The 17,640-nt window shown below is 39.3% G+C and overlaps 1 protein-coding gene across 11 annotated transcripts in view; it reads left to right on the top strand.

The window, feature by feature from the left end:
- The window catches only part of AHI1 (Abelson helper integration site 1), a 228,815-nt gene that overhangs the window by 93,848 nt on the left and 117,327 nt on the right, over window positions 1-17,640 (top strand). For all 11 annotated transcript variants that reach the window (XR_016038442.1, XR_016038443.1, XR_016038441.1 and 8 more), the window contains exon 21: window positions 14,493-14,610. Coding sequence is in view for 7 of the 11 variants with exons in the window: in XM_088840772.1 (XP_088696898.1) it covers window positions 14,493-14,610 (118 nt within the window). In the remaining 4 variants the exon portion in view is untranslated. The remainder of the gene's footprint in view (window positions 1-14,492; window positions 14,611-17,640) is intronic.

The following is a 17,640-nucleotide window of genomic DNA, read 5'->3' as shown; positions in this document are numbered from 1 at the left end:
CTGGGGAAAGACTCCTCGAGAGAAAAGGCAGAAGCAACACAAGGAAGTTACTGATTGGCTATATTTTAAAGCCTAGTTGGCTATTGGGATTAGTTGTCCTCGGATTTCAGTGTTGAAACCTTGAAGTGTTTACAGGCTTAGATTTTGGTTTGCTTATGTGATCATAGCCCACCTGGTATTAAAGCCACTTCAGTCTAATCCTTGAACTAGTTTAAGAGTTGTAATAATGGGAATGCAAGCAGTGGACAGATTTGGGATATATTTTAGAAGTAGATTCAGCACAATGTGGTGATGGTTTAGATGTAGTGTGAGAGAACGAGAAATTAGAAATCACTTCTGTGTTGCTGCTTTAAGCCACTGTGTAGATGCTGGTAGAGCTTTTTAATAAGATGAAGGCTATGGGAATGGAGTTTTCCATGTGAATGTAGCTGAGAAGAAGGCAACTGGATATTTGAGTCTTGAGCTCTGGGGAGAGCTCAGGGTAAAAGCTGTATTTGTTCTAAACTGTCAGATTTGGTACGATCACCTGGAGAGGGAGTATAGCTAAGTACCTGAGACCCTGAAGAGAGTATGTCAGGAAATCTCACAGGAAGTATTTTAAGAAAGAGGAGTGATAAGCAGTCACATATGGAGCGAATGAGTAAAACGAGGACAGAAAATTGGCAGGATGATGTCCTTTGGTTTCCTAGATGAGTGCTGTTTCAGTGAGTGGCTGAGAGAAAAGCTCAGTTGAAGTGGGTTGAAGACAGAATGGGAGTCGATAAAGCAGAGACTGTGTCAACCCTTCTTTTAAGAAATTTTAACTGAGGAGCAGAGAAGCAGCAACTGGATGAGAACATTAGATGGACAATATTAAAGTATGTTCATTTGCTGCTGGGAATAATTCAGTGGTGATGGAGAAATTGATAACATCCCACGGAGGTACTTATTGCCGGACTCAAGTCCTTGAAGAAATGAGAGGGAATCAAATTCTGAATGCCAGTGGAGAAACTGGCCTTTAAGAGAAGTGAGTGTTCATCCTCTTTGATAGGCACGTAGGTAGATACTATGGGTAGATGCTCAGATAAAGATTTGATGATGGGCAGATAAAAGGAGTTCTCATCTCATTACTTCCTAGACAGTAATTGATATTAGAAGTCTTCCACTGCTCTCACATAAACTTATTATTTCAAAATTTCCTTGCTCTTCCCTTTGTTTAGAGATGGGTGGAAGCATATCAGAAATGGTATTGCCTGGAGGACTCTCTTCCATTAAGCTTGGTATGATTCCTCACAAATGGGATTAATCGGTTTTCTCATGTTCCCAGACATATTGATTCATACTTGGCATGTTATTTAATTGAGTTTATTCTGCCTTAAATTATAATTAATTTTGCCTGTATTCTCCAGAATTAAAGTGTGAATCTCCTCAGGGAGGAGCAATTCTGTTCTTACATTCCCCTCATCTCCCTCTCCTCTCTTCCTTCTGTTTTTTTAGATTTTATATGGTATTGTTTCCAGCTCTAATCTACGTGTCCGAATTTCCCTACTTCTCTATAAGCTTCTTGAACCCAGAGGACTTTTATCTTTTTTTTCAATTATTAATGTCATCTATACTCAGTTCAGTTCAGTCGCTCAGTCATGTCTGACTCTTCGCGACCCCACGGACTGCAGCACACCAGGCCTCCCTGTCCATCACCAACTCCCAGAGCCTACTGAAATTCATGTCCATCGAGTCAGCGATGCCATCCAACCATCTTATCCTCTGTTATCCCCTTCTCCTCCCACCTTCAATCTTTCCCAGCATCAGGGTCTTTTCCAATGAGTCAGTTCTTCGCATCAGGTGGCCAAAGTATTGGAGTTTCAGCTTCGACATCAGTCCTTCCAATGAACACTCAGGACTGATCTCCTTTAGGATGAACTAGTTGGATCTCTTTGCAGTCCAAGGGACTCTCAAGAGTCTTCTTCAACACCACAGTTCAAAAGCATCAATTCTTCGGTGCTCAACTTTCTTTACGGTCCAACTCTCACATCCGTACATGACTACTGGAAAACCCATAGCCTTAACTAGATGGACTTTTGTTGGCAAAGTAATGTCTCTGCTTTTTAATATGCTATCTAATTTGGTCATAACTTTTCTTCCAAGGAGTAAGCGTCTTTTAATTTCATGGCTGCAGTCACCATCTGCAGTGATTTTGGAGCCCCCCAAAATAAAGTCTGCCACTGTTCCACTGTTTCCCCATCTATTTGCCATGCAGTAATGAGACTGGATGCCATGATCTTAGTTTTCTGAATGTTGAACTTTAAGCCAACTTTTTCACTCTCCTCTTTCACTTTCATCAAGAGGCTCTTTAGTTCTTCTTCACTTTCTGCCATAAGGGTGGTGTCATCTGCATATCTGAGGTTATTGATACTTCTCCTGGCTATCTTGAGTCCAGCTTGTGCTTCATTCAGCCGAGCATTTCTCATGATGTACTCTGCATATAAGTTAAATAAGCAGGGTGAAAATATACAGCCTTGACGTGTTCCTTTTCCTATTTGGAACCAGTCTGTTGTTCCATGTCCAGTTCTAACTCTTTCTTCCTGCTCTGCTACTATATAAATAAAAATGCAACCAAGCTAAGATTTTTTAAGGATTGCTATAAAGGTGAAGGAATGATCTATATTTTAATATATCATGGAACATATTCATTGAAATATAACAAGGCTTTTAAAAGAAACAGAGAATCCAAAGAAAACAACTTTTAAAATCTCCTTTAAAAACAGTATTTTGACAGTATTTGGAAGACTGGCTTAACTGTAGGAGTAGTGCAGGCTACAAGCAGCCATAAAAAGAAATTATGGAATTTCATTACTGGATATCTTAGAAAACAAGAAAAATCCTTGTCTTAGGAAAAACCAGTTTTCCTCCTGTCTCTCTTATTCTCATATTCCTATTGCACTGCGACACTTTGACACCAGAATGGGGGCACGGGGGTGGTGGCAGGATTTCCTTCACCAAGCAATCTCTGGGACACCAGCTGGGTGTTCTGCAGTTTAACTCAGCTCTGACACTGTCTACCTAGAAATAGCATCAGTTCAGTTCAGTTCATTTGTTCAGTCATGTCCGACTCTTTGCGATCCCATGGACTGCAGCATACAGGCCTCCCTGTCCATCACCAACTCCTGGAACGTGCTCAAACTCGTGTCCATCAAGTTGGTGATGCCATCCAACCATCTCATCCTCTGTCATTCCCCTTCTCCTCCTGTCTTCAATCATTCCCAGCATCAGGGGCTTTTCCAGTGAGTCAATACTTCTCATCAGGTGGCCAAAGTATTGGAGCTTCAGCTTCATCATCAGTCCTTCCAATGAATATTCAGGACTGATTTCCTTTAGGATTGACTGCTTTGATCTCCTTGCAGTCCAAGGGTCTCTCAAGAGTCTTCTCAAATACCACAGTTCAAAAGCATCAATTCTTTGGAGCTCAGCCTTCTTTATAGTCCAACTCTCACATCCATACATGACTACTGGGAAAACCATAGCTTTGACTAGACGGTCTTTTGTCGGCAAAATAATGTCTCTTCTTTTTAATGTGCTGTCTAGGTTGGCCCTAGCTTTTCTTCCAAGGAGCAAGCGTATTTTAATTTCATGGCTGTGGTCACCATCTGCAGTGATTTAGGAGCCCAAGAAAATAAAGTCTGCACAGTGTCCATCATTTCCCCATTTATTTGCCATGAAGTAATGAGACCAAAGCTAGTGGAGGTGATGGAATTCCAGTTGAGCTATTTCAAATCCTGAAAGATGATGCTGTGAAAGTGCTGCACTCAATATGCCAGCGAATTTGGAAAACTCAGCAATGGCCACAGGACTGGAAAAGGTCAGTCTTCATTCCAATCCCAAAGAAAGGCAATGCCAAAGAATGCTCAAACTACCGCACAATTGCACTCATCTCACACGCTAGTAAAGTCATGCTCAAAATTCTCCAAGCCAGGCTTCAGCAATATGTGAACCGTGAACTTCCAGATGTTCAAGCAGGTTTTAGAAAAGGCAGAGGCACCAGAGATCAAATTGTCAACATCCGCTGGATCATGGAGAAAGCGAGAGAGTTCCAGAAAAACATCTATTTCTGCTTCATTGACTATGCCAAAGCCTTTGACTGTGTGGATCACCATAAACTGTGGAAAATTCTGAAAGAGATGGGAATACCAGACCACCTGACCTGCCTCTTGAGAAACCTGTATGCAGGTCAGGAAGCAACAGTTAGAACTGGACATGGAACAACAGACTGGTTCCAAATAGGGAAAGGAGTACATCAAGGTTGTATATTGTCACCCTGCTCATTTAACTTATATGCAAAGTACATCATGAGTAACACTGGGCTGGAAGAAGCACAAGCTGGAATCAAGATTGCTGGGAGAAATATCAATAACCTCAGATATGCAGATAACACCACCCTTATGGCAGAAAGTGAAGAGGAGCTCAAAAGCCTCTTGATGAAAGTGAAAGAGGAGAGTGAAAAGGTTGGCTTGAAGCTCAACATTCAGAAAACGAAGATCATGGCATCTGGTCCCATCACTTCATGGGAAATAGATGGGGAAACAGTGGAAACAGTGTCAGACTTTATTTTTTGGGGCTCCAAAATCATTGCGGATGCTGATTGTAGCCATGAAATTAAAAGATGCTTACTCCTTGGAAGGAAAGTTATGACCAACCTAGATAGCATATTAAAAAGCAGAGACATTACTTTGCCAACCAAGGTTCGTCTAGTCAAGGCTATGGTTTTTCCCGTGGTCATGTATGGATGTGAGAGTTGGACTGTGAAGAAAGCTGATCGCCGAAGAATTGATGCTTTTGAACTGTGGTGTTGGAGAAGACTCTTGAGAGTCCCTTGTACCGCAAGGAGATCCAACCAGTCCATTCTAAGGGAGATCGATCCTGGGTGTTCATTGGAGGGGCTGAAGCTGAAACTTCAATACTTTGGCCACCTCATGCGATGAGTTGACTCGCTGGAAAAGACTCTGATGCTGGGAAAGATTGGGGTCGGGAGGAGAAGGGGACAACCGAGAGTGAGATGGCTGGATGGCATCATCGACTCTGTGGACATGAGTTTGTGTGAACTCCGGGAGTTGGTGATAGACAGGGAGGCCTGGCGTGCTGTGATTCATGGGGTCGCGGAGAGTCGGACACGACTGAGCGACTGAACTGAACTGAACTTAACTGAATATTCCATTGTGTATATGTACCACAACTTCTTTATCCATTCATCTGTCAATGGACATCTATATTGCTTCCATGTTCTAGCTATTATAAATAGTGCTGCAGTGAACAATGGGGTACATGTGTCCTTTTCAACCCTGGTTTCTCCAGGGTATATGCCTAGGAGTGGGATTTCTGGGTCATCAGTTCAGTTCAGTTCAGTTGCTCAATTGTGTCCAACTTTTGGCGACCCCATAGACTATAGCACACCAGGCCTCCCTGTTCATCACCAAATCCCAGAGATTACCCAAACTCATGTCCATTGAGTCGATGATGCCATCCAGCCATCTCATCCTCTGTCATCCCCTTCTCCTCCTGCCCTCAATCTTTCCCAGCATTAGGGTCTTTTCCAGGGAGTCAGTTCTTCATATCAGGTGGCCAAAGTATTGGAGATTCAGCTTCAACATCAGTCCTTCCAATGAATATTCAGGACTGATTTCCTTTAGGATGGACTGGTTGGATGTCCTTGCAGTCCAAGGGACTCTTAAGACTCTTCTTCAACACCACAGTTTAAAAGCATCAATTCTTTGGTGCTCAGCTTTCTTTATAGTCCAACTCTCACATCCATACATGACTACTGGAAAAACCATAGCCTTGACTAGAAGAACCTTTGTTGGCAAAGTAATGTCTCTGCTTTTTAATATACTGTCTAGGCTGGACATAACTTTTCTTCCAAGGAGTAAGTGTCTTTTAATTACATGGCTGCAGTCACCATCTGCAGTGATTTTGGAGCCCCAAAAAATAAAGTCAGCCACTGTTTCCACTGTTTCCCCATCTATTTGCAATGAAGTGATGGGACTGGATGCCATGATCTTAGTTTTCTGAATGTTGAGTTTTAAGCCAACTTTTTCACTTTCTTCTCTCACTTTCATCAAGAGGTTCTTTAGTTCTTCTTCACTTTCTGCCATAAGGGTGGTGTCATCTGCATATCTGAGGTTATTATTTCTCCTGGTAATCTTGATTCCAGCTTGTGCTTCATCTAGCCCAGCGTTTTTCATTATGTACTCTGAATATAAGTTAAATAAGCAGGGTGACAATATACAGCCTTGACGTACTCCTTTTCCTATTTGGAACCAGTCTGTTGTTTCATGCTGGGTCATATGGTGGTTTTATTTCTAGTTTTTTAAGGAATCTCCATACCATCTTCCATAATGGCTGTATCAATTTACATTCCCACCAACAGTGCGAGAGTGTTCCCTTTTCTCCACACCCTCTCCAGAGTTTATTGTTTGTGGACTTTTTGATGATAGCCATTCTGACCTGTGTGAGGTGATATCTCATTGTGGTTTTGATTTGCATTTCTCTAATAATGAGCGATGTTGAGGATCTTTTCATGTGTTTGTTAGCCATCTGTATTTTTTTTTCTTTTTTAAGAAATGTCTGTTTAGGTCTTTTCCCCACTTTTTGTTTGGGTTGTTTGTTTTTCTAGCATTGAGTTGTATGAGCTGCTTGTATATTTTAGAAATGAATCCTTTGTCAGTTGTTTCATTTGCTGTTATTTTCTCCCATTCTGAGGGTTGTCTTTAAACTTTGCTTATAGTTTCCTTTGCTGTGCAAAAGCTTTTAAGTTTAGTCGTGTCCCACTTGTTTACTTTTGTTTTTATTTCCGTTACGTCTAGGAGATGGGTCATAGTGGATCTTGCTTTGATGTATGTCATCGAGAGTCCTGCCTATCCTATAAGAGTTTTATAGTTTTTGGTCTTACATGTAGGTCTTTAATCCCTTTTGAGTTTATTTTTGTGTATGTGTTAGGAAGTGTTCTAACACTCTTTTCCATGTATCTGTCCAGTTTTCCCAGCACCATTTATTGAAGAGGCTGCCTTAACCCCATTTAATATTCTTGCCTCCTTTGTCAAGAATAAGGTACCCATAGTGCATGGGTTTATTTCTCCACTCCAGTATTCTTGCCTGGAGAATTTCATGGTGGGAGGTTACAGTCCGTGCAGTTTCAAAGAGTCAGACACAGCTGAGTGACTAACACTTTAACTTGCAATTTCAACTACAGGAATCAGAGTCAAAGATAAAATAGAAGAACAAAAGGTGCTCGTAAGTGCTCTTATCACTTAAGAAATGACAACAGTTTTGGGAGTTGTGTGCCAAGAGCTAGGGCCAGAGACCTATATATTTTTCTATTATTTCATACCCCTGTTTCTAGATTTAAATATGGTCATTGAGTTTCTTACTTTTAAGCCCATTATTCTGTAACTCTTATCATCAAAAAGTCAATTACATTTGAGAAGCCTTGAATATAAATACCACCTTAAATTTGGGTAAGGTTTTAAAACATGCACTGCTTTCATATGTATTAATGAGTTTGACTTCTGTGTAGTTCTTGTAAGTGTTATACCAGCCATTTACTGAACAAATGTATATAAACAAAACCCGCCCTTACCCTCAAGGAGATTGTAATCTCATGGATGATAACTTAATATGTAAGCATCCTAAAGTACTACCAGTGCCATGATACTGGAAGATGCGGGAATAGTGGGGAGACAAAGAAGGAGGTCCGTCTGGCCAACAAAGGTCAGTCTAGTCAAAGCTATGGTTTTTCCAGTTCTCATGTATGGATGTGAGTTGGACTATAAAGAAAGCTGAGCTCCAAAGAATTGACGCTTTTGAACTGTGGTGTTGGAAAAGACTCTTGAGAGTCCCCTGGACTGCAGGGAGATCAAGGCAGTCAATCCTAAAAGAAATCGGTCCTGAATATTCATTGCAAGGACTGATGCTGAAGCTCCAATACTTTGGCCACCTGATGGGAAGAACTGACTCATTGGAAAAGCCCCTGATGCTGGGAGAGATTGAAGGCGGGAGGAGAAGGGGATGACAGAGGATGAGATGGTTGGATGACATCACTGACTCGATGGACATGAGTTTGATCAAGCTCCAGGAGTTGGTGATGGACAGGGAAGCCTGGTGTGCTGCAGTCCATGGGGTTGCAAAGAAGTCGGACAAGACTGAGGTGACTGAAAGGAGAAGGATATAAGTTCTCATGGGAAAGTCTGAAAGACTTTTTGTGCCTGATGTAACACTTGAGCTTAGGCTTGGAGAAGGAGTCAATATCAGAAAGGAAAATGGACCCAGGAAGGAAGCACCTTCCAGGAAACAGGAAAAGCATGAACTGAGTCACAGAGACATGAAGCAATGTGGAATGTCTGGGGAGCTATGTGCAGTTTGTTGCAGCTGGAACGTAGGAGATAGAGCAGTAAGGTTGGAAAGCTAGTAGTTGTTATAGAAAGCTTTGTTTGCCATACTAAAAAGTATGGATTTTATCCAGTCGATGATGATGGGTTTTAAACAAAAGTGTTGCTCAATCAAATTAGCATTTTAGAAAAATCACCCTGGTAGCAGTGTAGAAGAGGAATCAAGAGATGGGAAAACAAATCAGGAGAGTGTTGCAGTGGTAGCACTGATGGTGGAGAAGGAGTGGAATCAGATGCCAGAGCACCTGACTGCCTACATGAGCAACTCTGTGTGGAGTGTGAGGAAGCTGTCCAGGGTAATGCCCATCTGTCTGGCTGGAACAGCAGAGTGGGTGATGAGAGCTTCCCCTGAGGAAGTAAACAGCATAGGAAAGGTTAGTTTGGTTCTGAACTTACTGATCAGAAGAGTTTTAGATGGAAAAATTGTCAGCATAAAAGGCAGATGAAGCGATGAAAACATACTTCTTTGCCTGGGATAAACGTGTGGAGTGAGGGAAGTAGAGAGCCCAGTGGGTCTAGCAAGCAACATGGAGAAGCAGTGGCAGGATCACCAACAGAAAATGGTTTCCTAGAAACAGGAGAGTGATTGGCAGTGTCAGATATCTCAGAGGCCTGAGTGAACCTGCCAAATTTGATCATTTGAAGTCCATGATGACCTTGGTTTCGGATTTAGTGTTCTGATAGATACAAGCTTTGTTGTAGCTGCTTGAAAGTGAATGGCTTAGCTATATAGCTAGCAGATATTGGCTGTTTTTCAAGAACTTTAACTTTCAGTGAAGGTTAAGGAAATTTATGGAATCACAGTAAGAATTACTTGTTTTCTGTTTTGTAGTAAAGTGAAAAGATTAATACTCATAGCCTATAGACAAAGAGTCAGTAGAGAATTTGGAAGAGCATTAAGGATAGCCACATGGAGAAGGAAATGGCAACCCACTCCAGTATTCTTGCCTGGAGAATTCCATGGACAGAGGAGACTGGCAGGCTACAGTCCGTAGGGTTGCACAAAATCAGACACGTCTAAGCATGCATGCAAAGATATCTTCAAGGGAACAGCTGGGGGATTAATTTTAAATGGAAGAGTACCTCTTTATCTGGGCTTCCCTGATAGCTCAGTTGGTAAAGAATCCACCTGCAATGCAGGAGACCTGGTTTGATTCCTGGGTTGGGAAGATCCCCTGGAGAAGGGAAAGACTACCCACTCCAGTATTCTGGCCTGGAGAATTCCATGGACTTCTTTTTTCCATATAATCCATGGGTTCACAAAGAGTTTGACATGACTGAGCAAATTTCTCTTTCACCTGTTTATCTGACACTGGAAGAAAAGAGAGGAGGACAGGTGTAAGAAGTATGTTCTTGGAAGTGAGGATTTCAGGGGATTCAGAACCAAATTTTCTCTCTGGAGTAAGGAAATATACTAAGGGAGAAAGGAGGTGAAGGTTTGTATTGAAGTATGCATCAGCTTAATTGGCTTTCTCTGAGGCATATTACTACTGGGTAAGTGGTTTGAACCAGTACTAGATCTTAATTTTGAGCTTTAAACAGGGGAATATATTAGTACTCTTTGAACCACCAGCCCTTATACTCAAAAAGTCTTGATTAAATATTATGAAAGAAAATGTTGTGATGACTGATCCCCATTTGAATTCAGGTTTAGTTAATACTGTCAGTCAGTCAGTTCAGTTGCTCAGTCATGTCCGACTCTCTGCGACCCCATGAATCACAGCACGCCAGGCCTCCCTGTCTATCACCAACTCCCGGAGTTCACTCAAACTCATGTCCACAGAGTCGGTGATGCCATCTAGCCATCTCATTCTCTGTCGTCCCCTTCTCCTCCCGCCCCCAACCTTTCCCAGCATCAATCTTTTCCAGTGAGTCAACTCATCACATGAGGTGGCCAAAGTATTGGAGTTTCAGCTTCAGCATCAGTCCTTCCAATGAACACCCAGGATTGATCTCCTTTAGAATGGACTGGTTGGATCTCCTTGCAGTCCAAGGGACTCTCAAGAGTCTTCTCCAGCACCACAGTCATACTGTAGGGGTGAACTAATTTGAGGAGAGATTTTCTAGCTCATTACCCCACTGTAAAAATTTATCTTTAGCAGTAACAATGTTTCTTCCCTATCCCTCACTTCATTGTCCCAACTTATAAGGGCAGTATCTAGGACCTAGAGAGATCATGTTGCATTTCTCTTTATGACATCACGGCCTAATCATTTCTTAGGTTTTACTAACCTCGATATCACAGAAATGTAAGCCTCTTTTAGAACTTATGAGGTGTTCGGATAACTGACTTCAGATAACTTGAATCTCACTTTGGCTCAAGTTTTCTGTTTAACTTGTTTTGTAATACTGGAATTTTAATTTTTACAGTAGACATATAATTTGCAACAAAAAATGTCCTAGGTGCTGGTTTTACAAGTGTCTTCAAATTAAAGTGTTATCTGCATTGTTGTTCAAATTTAGTTTTAAAAAAATAGATGTCCAGAAGAAGGGGGACACATTTGTTAACGTGAGTGTATAAACAGTGTTAATATCTTTTCTGTTATCATTAAAAGCAAATTTGAAGTGTCTTCACAAGTTGAAACTTTGAAAACAATTCTTCAGGTGAATAAAGCATATAAAGTCAGCTAAAAGGATTAGACTTGTAGAAATATATGGAAATGAGTGTTACATATCTCCCAGTGGTTTTACAATTTAATCACTAAAAGGTAAACTATTGCTAGCCTGTTTAGCTTTGTACATTCAGTTTGAGGTTAGAGCAATGACTTCTTTAACATGAAAATTAACTCCTCCTAGAGAATTAGTATTTGCATATTTTATCCAAAACTGTTTATGTCCTGAAAAGCAGGCAAAACAGTTTTTGTGATTAACTTGGCAGTTCTAGTTGGTTGTTTTTTTCTTTTCTTCCATTATGAACTTTATTAAATTTTTATGCTTTTCATTTTCCACAGTATGGAGGTATTAAACTGACTTTGGAAGACTGTGGTTTTTGCATGAAGCAAGCAGAAAAGTGTTTTGTAAAACGAAGATAGATTGTAGTAGGGTAGACTATCTTAGCCAACCTTTCTGTTGTTGTAAAAATTATTAAGCAATTCTTTTCCACAGCATATGTTTCAAAAATAGATATTGCTTCACTCTGTATAATGGTTGTTATTATTTTTCTACCTTTAGAATATGTATAAGCTCACTTTGAAAATACTTTGAGTTCTAATTTCAGATCATTATAGTGATTAACAATTATCTCATACCTTAGAAACTGAGTTATCCTCCCTGTTATGTTGCCACTCTTCACGAACATTTGAATAGTCTCTAAAGATATGTCAAGAGAGGGCAGAAGTGTAGAAATGCTTAGAAAAACCATAATTGTACATCGTAGTTGGATTTTTTAAAACAGCATTTTACTTAGAAAAAGTGGCAAGTCTTTCAGTTTGAGTGGAGCCAATCAAGTATCCTATTTGAGCTTTCTTGGAATTCATTTTTTGCTTTAGCACAAGTAATTTTCTGAAGAGGAAGCCTGAAAAGCAAATTTGTGTGTGTGTGTGCACATGTGCATGTCCAGCATACACCTGTTTTTTTGCACCAGATTTCAAAATGCTTTGTTTGACAGGTAGGATTAAAATTTTCAAGAACACAGAAGTAAAACTGAAAAATGACTCTAAGAAAGAGAAGTGAATTAAATAGTTAAGTGATAAATATGTCATTTTGTATATAGTACTTCCATATAAAAGCATAGCATTCTGAAAAATTTACTGCAGCATCTTACTGCATTCAGTCAGTCAGTCAGTTCAGTCGCTCAGTCGTGTCCGACTCTCTTGCGACCCGATGAATCACAGCACGCCAGGCTTCCCTGTCCATCACCAACTCCCGGAGTTCACTCAAACCCACCTCCATCGAGTCGGTGATGCCATCCAGCCATCTCATTCTCTGTCGTCCCCATCTCCTCCTGCACCCAATCCCTCCCAGCATCAGAGTCTTTTCCAGTGAGTCAACTCGTCGCATGAGGTGGCCAAAGTATTGGAGTTTCAGCTTTAGCATCAGTCCTTCCAATGAACACCCAGGATTGATCTCCTCTAGAATGGACTGGTTGGATCTCCTTGCAGTCCAAGGGACTCTCAAGAGTCTTCTCCAGCACCACAGTTCAAAAGCATCAATTCTTCGGCGATCAGCTTTCTTCACAGTCCAACTCTCACATCCATACATGACCACGGGAAAAACCATAGCCTTGACTAGACGGACCTTGGTTGGCAAAGTAATGTCTCTGCTTTTTAATATACTATCTAGGTTGGTCATAACTTTCCTTCCAAGGAGTAAGCTTCTTTTAATTTCATGACTGCAATCAGCATCTGCAGTAATTTTGGATTACATATTTCTAATTACCCTTGCTTGTAGTGATGTTAATAATAATAACTAATATTTATGTAACACTTGATTTGTATAGCACTTTAGGGTCCCCTTTGTGAACATACTCTGTTTAATCTATTTCATTAATGTTATTTAGTGCTTTAGGGTTCAGTTCAATTCATATGTTTTAATACCAATTCATTATTATTAGTCTTCAAGCACACTTCCTTTGAAGTTTATTTACTATTTTTATTATCTCCATTTAAAGTTGGAAAATGAAATTCCATGATCTGAGGTGATTTCATTGTTACTTTAGGTGTTGTATCAGTGTAAATAGTCAACTTTAATTTTGGTCAGTGTTTAATAATGGCTTCTTATAGAATTTTCCTAGCTGGATAATTTTTCTTAGCATTGATGTAATATTTGACCCCATCTAATAACTATTTTGGAAAATATTTCTATTTTTCATAAGATGATACCACAATAGTTTAGGAACCTTCGAGCTATACTCGCATATGATCTTAACTGACTTTTTCACAGAATTATCTTTCTTTCAAAAGAAAAACTTAATCTGATATACCATTTACTGTCACTGTTTGAAAGAAGAGAAGCATTTACAAATGCTGTGTAAATAATGAGTCAGACAAAGGGCATGTAACCACAACCCAGTACTGTTGTTCTATGTATAGAACATTAAAAGGGAATTTTTAAATACTAATACAGTGGAAGTCCTCAGTGTAGTTTTGATTATTTCAAAAAAGAGAGAGAAAGGAGCTACTTTCCTATACTAATATTTACATACCATAAACTGTCATTTTTAACAGTTTGTTAATAGATTACTTTTTTACAGAAAATTAGAAATTTAAACATTTCCATTTTTTTCAAAATTAGATCACTTTTTATCATGCTTTTTGAAAGTGATAAAAATAATGAGATATAATGATTGATTTATTAATAATGAAAGACTAGATTAATTATCTGAAATTATCTGAATTGCAAGATGAATTTACTAATTTACTAAACATTTAAACCTTTTTCTGTGAAGTGTATTTTTCATACACTTACAATGTTACAATGTAGTTACAATGTTGCACTTGTCATGCATTTCATTTCATTTCATTTCATTTCTGAGTACAGACCATTGTACTTGGACAATTGTAGTAGAATTTTTGTGCTATAGAACATTGTATTTACTTATAGAAATTTTGCTTGTTCATTATTTGAGTTGTTTTTTGAAAACTGTCTTAAGAATAAGATTTTTTGATACCGTAGAAACTATTTCACTTGGCAAGTTAAGTTGCAGCTGTGTTATCTGTGTCACTGTGATACATGTAAACATGAACATTACAGGTGTTTTCTGTACAGTATCTGAAAAGGAAGTACCTGTTCTTTCAAAAATGCTAAGGAAATATGGATGTGAAACATTTTAAAACTCTTTCTCAAAAGCAGTCAAGGAGTCACTTATTTTTTGCATTTTTTTTTTTTGGCATAACTTTTAAGACCATTCTAAGTTACTAATAAAGTAAGTTCCATGATAAGCAAACTCGTTTTCAAAGTAAGGCAGATTGTAAAAACTATAGAGTTTTGTAAACTCTTAAAAACTAAGCATATAAATCATTGTCACTCCTTTTGACATGTTCGCTGGTTTGCATCGTAAGCAAATATTTCTCATCCACTGTTTGCATCAGTAACCCAGGAAATTACGCTTTCGTTTCTGATTTGCCTTTCCTATTACAGGTCAACAAAAATCTCTCATTCACTTCGACATCAGCCTCCTCACAGCAGTCTAAATCAAAACAATCAAACATGCTGGACGCTCACCAGATTCTGCGTCAGTTTGGTTTCACTCAAACCGGTGAGCCCCTTTCTTACTTTGACTATTCTGTAACTGTTCAGATTCTATTTTTTAAAGGATGTCATGTATTTCACTTCAGAAGTACAGCTCATAGCATTATAACGGTCAATTTTCACACTTGGTGAATTATATTCCAGCATTTTTTTCTTTAAAAATCACTAAATTATTTCAAAAGCAAATTTGAATTTGGTAACTTTAATGGCAGATACTCTCATCCTGTATTCTTTTGAGCAGATAATAATTGAAAAGTCATAGAACATGAGTTTTAAATCTGATTCAGTTTCCTTTGGGTAAAGGAACCATAGTTTATGGATAATCAGATTTTGTAATTCATTTCAAAGAAAGCCCAGGTTAAATGCATTTTGGTAGAAACAGGATGCATCCTGCCAACAATTGGAAAACTAACAAAAGATGCAAAGAAGCTGGTTATTAAAATGTATATCAATGACAGAGTTGAAACGAACTATACAATTGCAAATTTTGGGCGAATATTTTATTTGAATAAGGCTTTCAAAGAATGTCAAAGAAAAAGCATCTAGGTGAGAAATGTGTATTTTTGGTATTGAAAGATATCTGCTTCTATTCGTTCGCTTTTGGTATTTTATAGTATTTTTTTCTACTGTGGATATCTTTCTGAAACATGAGAGAACTGAAAATAACAAAACAGTTGTCTTTGTCAGAGAAAAGAAGAAACTTGAGCTTGAAAAGAATCAGCTTAATTTATTTAGAAACTTAGGAAAAATATTACTTTTCTACTTTGAACGTATTTGGAGTTTACGTATGAAGTTAGTGTAATATCGCTGAGTTACATATTCAGTTCAGTTCAGTTTAATCGCTGTCATGTCCGACTCTTTCCGACTCAATGAGCTGCAGCACGCCAGACATCCCTGTCCATCACCAACTCCTGGAGCCTACCCAAACTAATGTCCATTGAGCCAGTGATGCCATCCAACCATTTCATCCTCTGTCATCCCCTTCTCCTCCTGCCCTCAATCTTTCCCAGCATCAGGGTCTTTTCAAATGAGTCAGCTCTTCACATCAGGCGGCCAAAGTTTTGGAGTTTCAGCTTCAGCATCAATCCTTCCAATGGACACCCAGGACTGATCTCCTTTAAGATGGACCAGTTGGATCTCCTTGCAGTCCAAGGGACTCTCAAGAGTCTTCTTCAACACCACAGTTCAAAAGCATCAATTCTTCGGTGCTCAGCTTTCTTTGTAGTCCAACTCTCACATCCATACATGACCACTGGAAAAACCATAGCATTGACTAGATGGACCTTTATTGGCAAAGTAATGTCTCTGCTTTTTAATATGCTGTCCAGGTTGGTCATAACTTTCCTTCCAAGGAGTAAGCGTCTTTTAATTTCATGGCTGCAATCACCATCTGCAGTGATTTTAGAGCCCAAAAAAATAAAGTCTGACGCTGTTTACACTGTTTCCCCGTCTATTTGCAATGAAGTGATGGGACCAGATGCCATGATCTTAGTTTTCTGAATGTTGAGTTTTAAGCCAACTTTTTCACTCTCCTCTTTCACTTTCATCAAGAGTCTCTTTAGTTCTTCACTTTCTGTCATGAGGGTGGTGTCATCTGCATATCTGAGGTTATTGATATTTCTCTCAGCAATCTTGATTCCAGTTTGTGCTTCATCCAGCCCAGAATTTCTCATATGTACTCTGCATATAAGTTAAATAAGTAGAGTGACAATATACAGCCTTGATGCACTCCTTTTCCTATTTGGAACCAGTTTGTTGTTCCATGTCCAGTTCTAACTGTTGCTTCCTGACCTGCATATGTCAGGTGGTTTGGTATTCCAATCTCTTTCAGAATTTTCCACTGTTTATTGTGATCCACACAGTCAAAGGCTTTGGCATAATCAATGAAGCAGAAATAGATGTTTTTTCTGGAACTCTCTTGCTTTTTCAGTGATCCAGCGGATGTTGGCAATTTGATCTCTGGTTCCTCTGCCTTTTCTAAAACCTGCTTGAACATCTGGAAGTTCGCGGTTCACGTATTGCTAAAGCCTGGCTTGGAGAATTTTGAGCATGACTTTACTAGCGTGTGAGATGAGTGCAATTGTGCGGTAGTTTGAGCATTCTTTGGCATTGCCTTTCTTGGGATTGGAATGAAGACTGACCTTTGCCAGTCCTGTGGCCATTGCTGAGTTTTCCAAATTCGCTGGCATATTGAGTGCAGCACTTTCACAGCATCATCTTTTAGAATTTGAAATAGGTCAACTGGAATTCCATCACCTCCACTAGCTTTGTTCCTAGTGATGCTTCCTAAGGCCCACTCGACTTCACATTCCAGGATGTCTGGCTCTGTGTGAGTGATCATATCATCATGATTAACTAGGTCATGAAGATCTTTTTTGTACAGTTCTTCTGTGTATTCTTGCCACCTCTTCTTAATATCTTCTGTTTCTGTCATGTCCATACCATTTCTGTCCTTTATTGAGTCCATCTTTGCATGAAATGTTCCCTTGGTATCTCTAATTTTCTTCAAGATATCTCTAATCTTTCCCATTCTATTGTTTGCCTCTATTTATTTGCACTGATCTCTGAGAAAGGCTTTGTTATCTCTCCTTGCTCTTCTTTGGAACTCTGCATCCAAATGGGTATATCTTTCCTTTTCTTCTTTGGCTTTCGCTTCTCTTCTTTTCACAGCTATTTGTAAGGCCTTCTCAGACAGCCATTTTGCTTTTTTGCATTTCTTTTTCCTGGGGATGGTCTTGATCCCTGTCTCCTGTATGGTGTCACAAACCTCTATCTATAGTTCATCAGGCACTCTGTCTATCAGATCTAGTCCCTTAAATCTATTTGTCACTTCCACTGTATAATCATAAGGGATTTGATTTAGGTCATACCTGAATGGTCTAGTGGTTTTCCCAACTTTCTTCAATTTAAATCTGAATTTGGCAATAAGGAGTTCATGATCTGAGCCACAGTCAGCTCCCAGTCTTGTTTGTGCTGACTATATAGATCTTCTCCATCTTTGGCTGAAAAGAACATAATCAATCTGATTTTGGTGTTG

This window comes from Moschus berezovskii, chromosome 10 (genome assembly GCF_049115385.1).
Source record: "Moschus berezovskii isolate FMDL1 chromosome 10, NW_MosBer_1.0, whole genome shotgun sequence".
Classification (NCBI taxonomy): domain Eukaryota; kingdom Metazoa; phylum Chordata; class Mammalia; order Artiodactyla; family Moschidae; genus Moschus; species Moschus berezovskii.
This window is presented reverse-complemented; position numbering and strand designations above follow the sequence as displayed.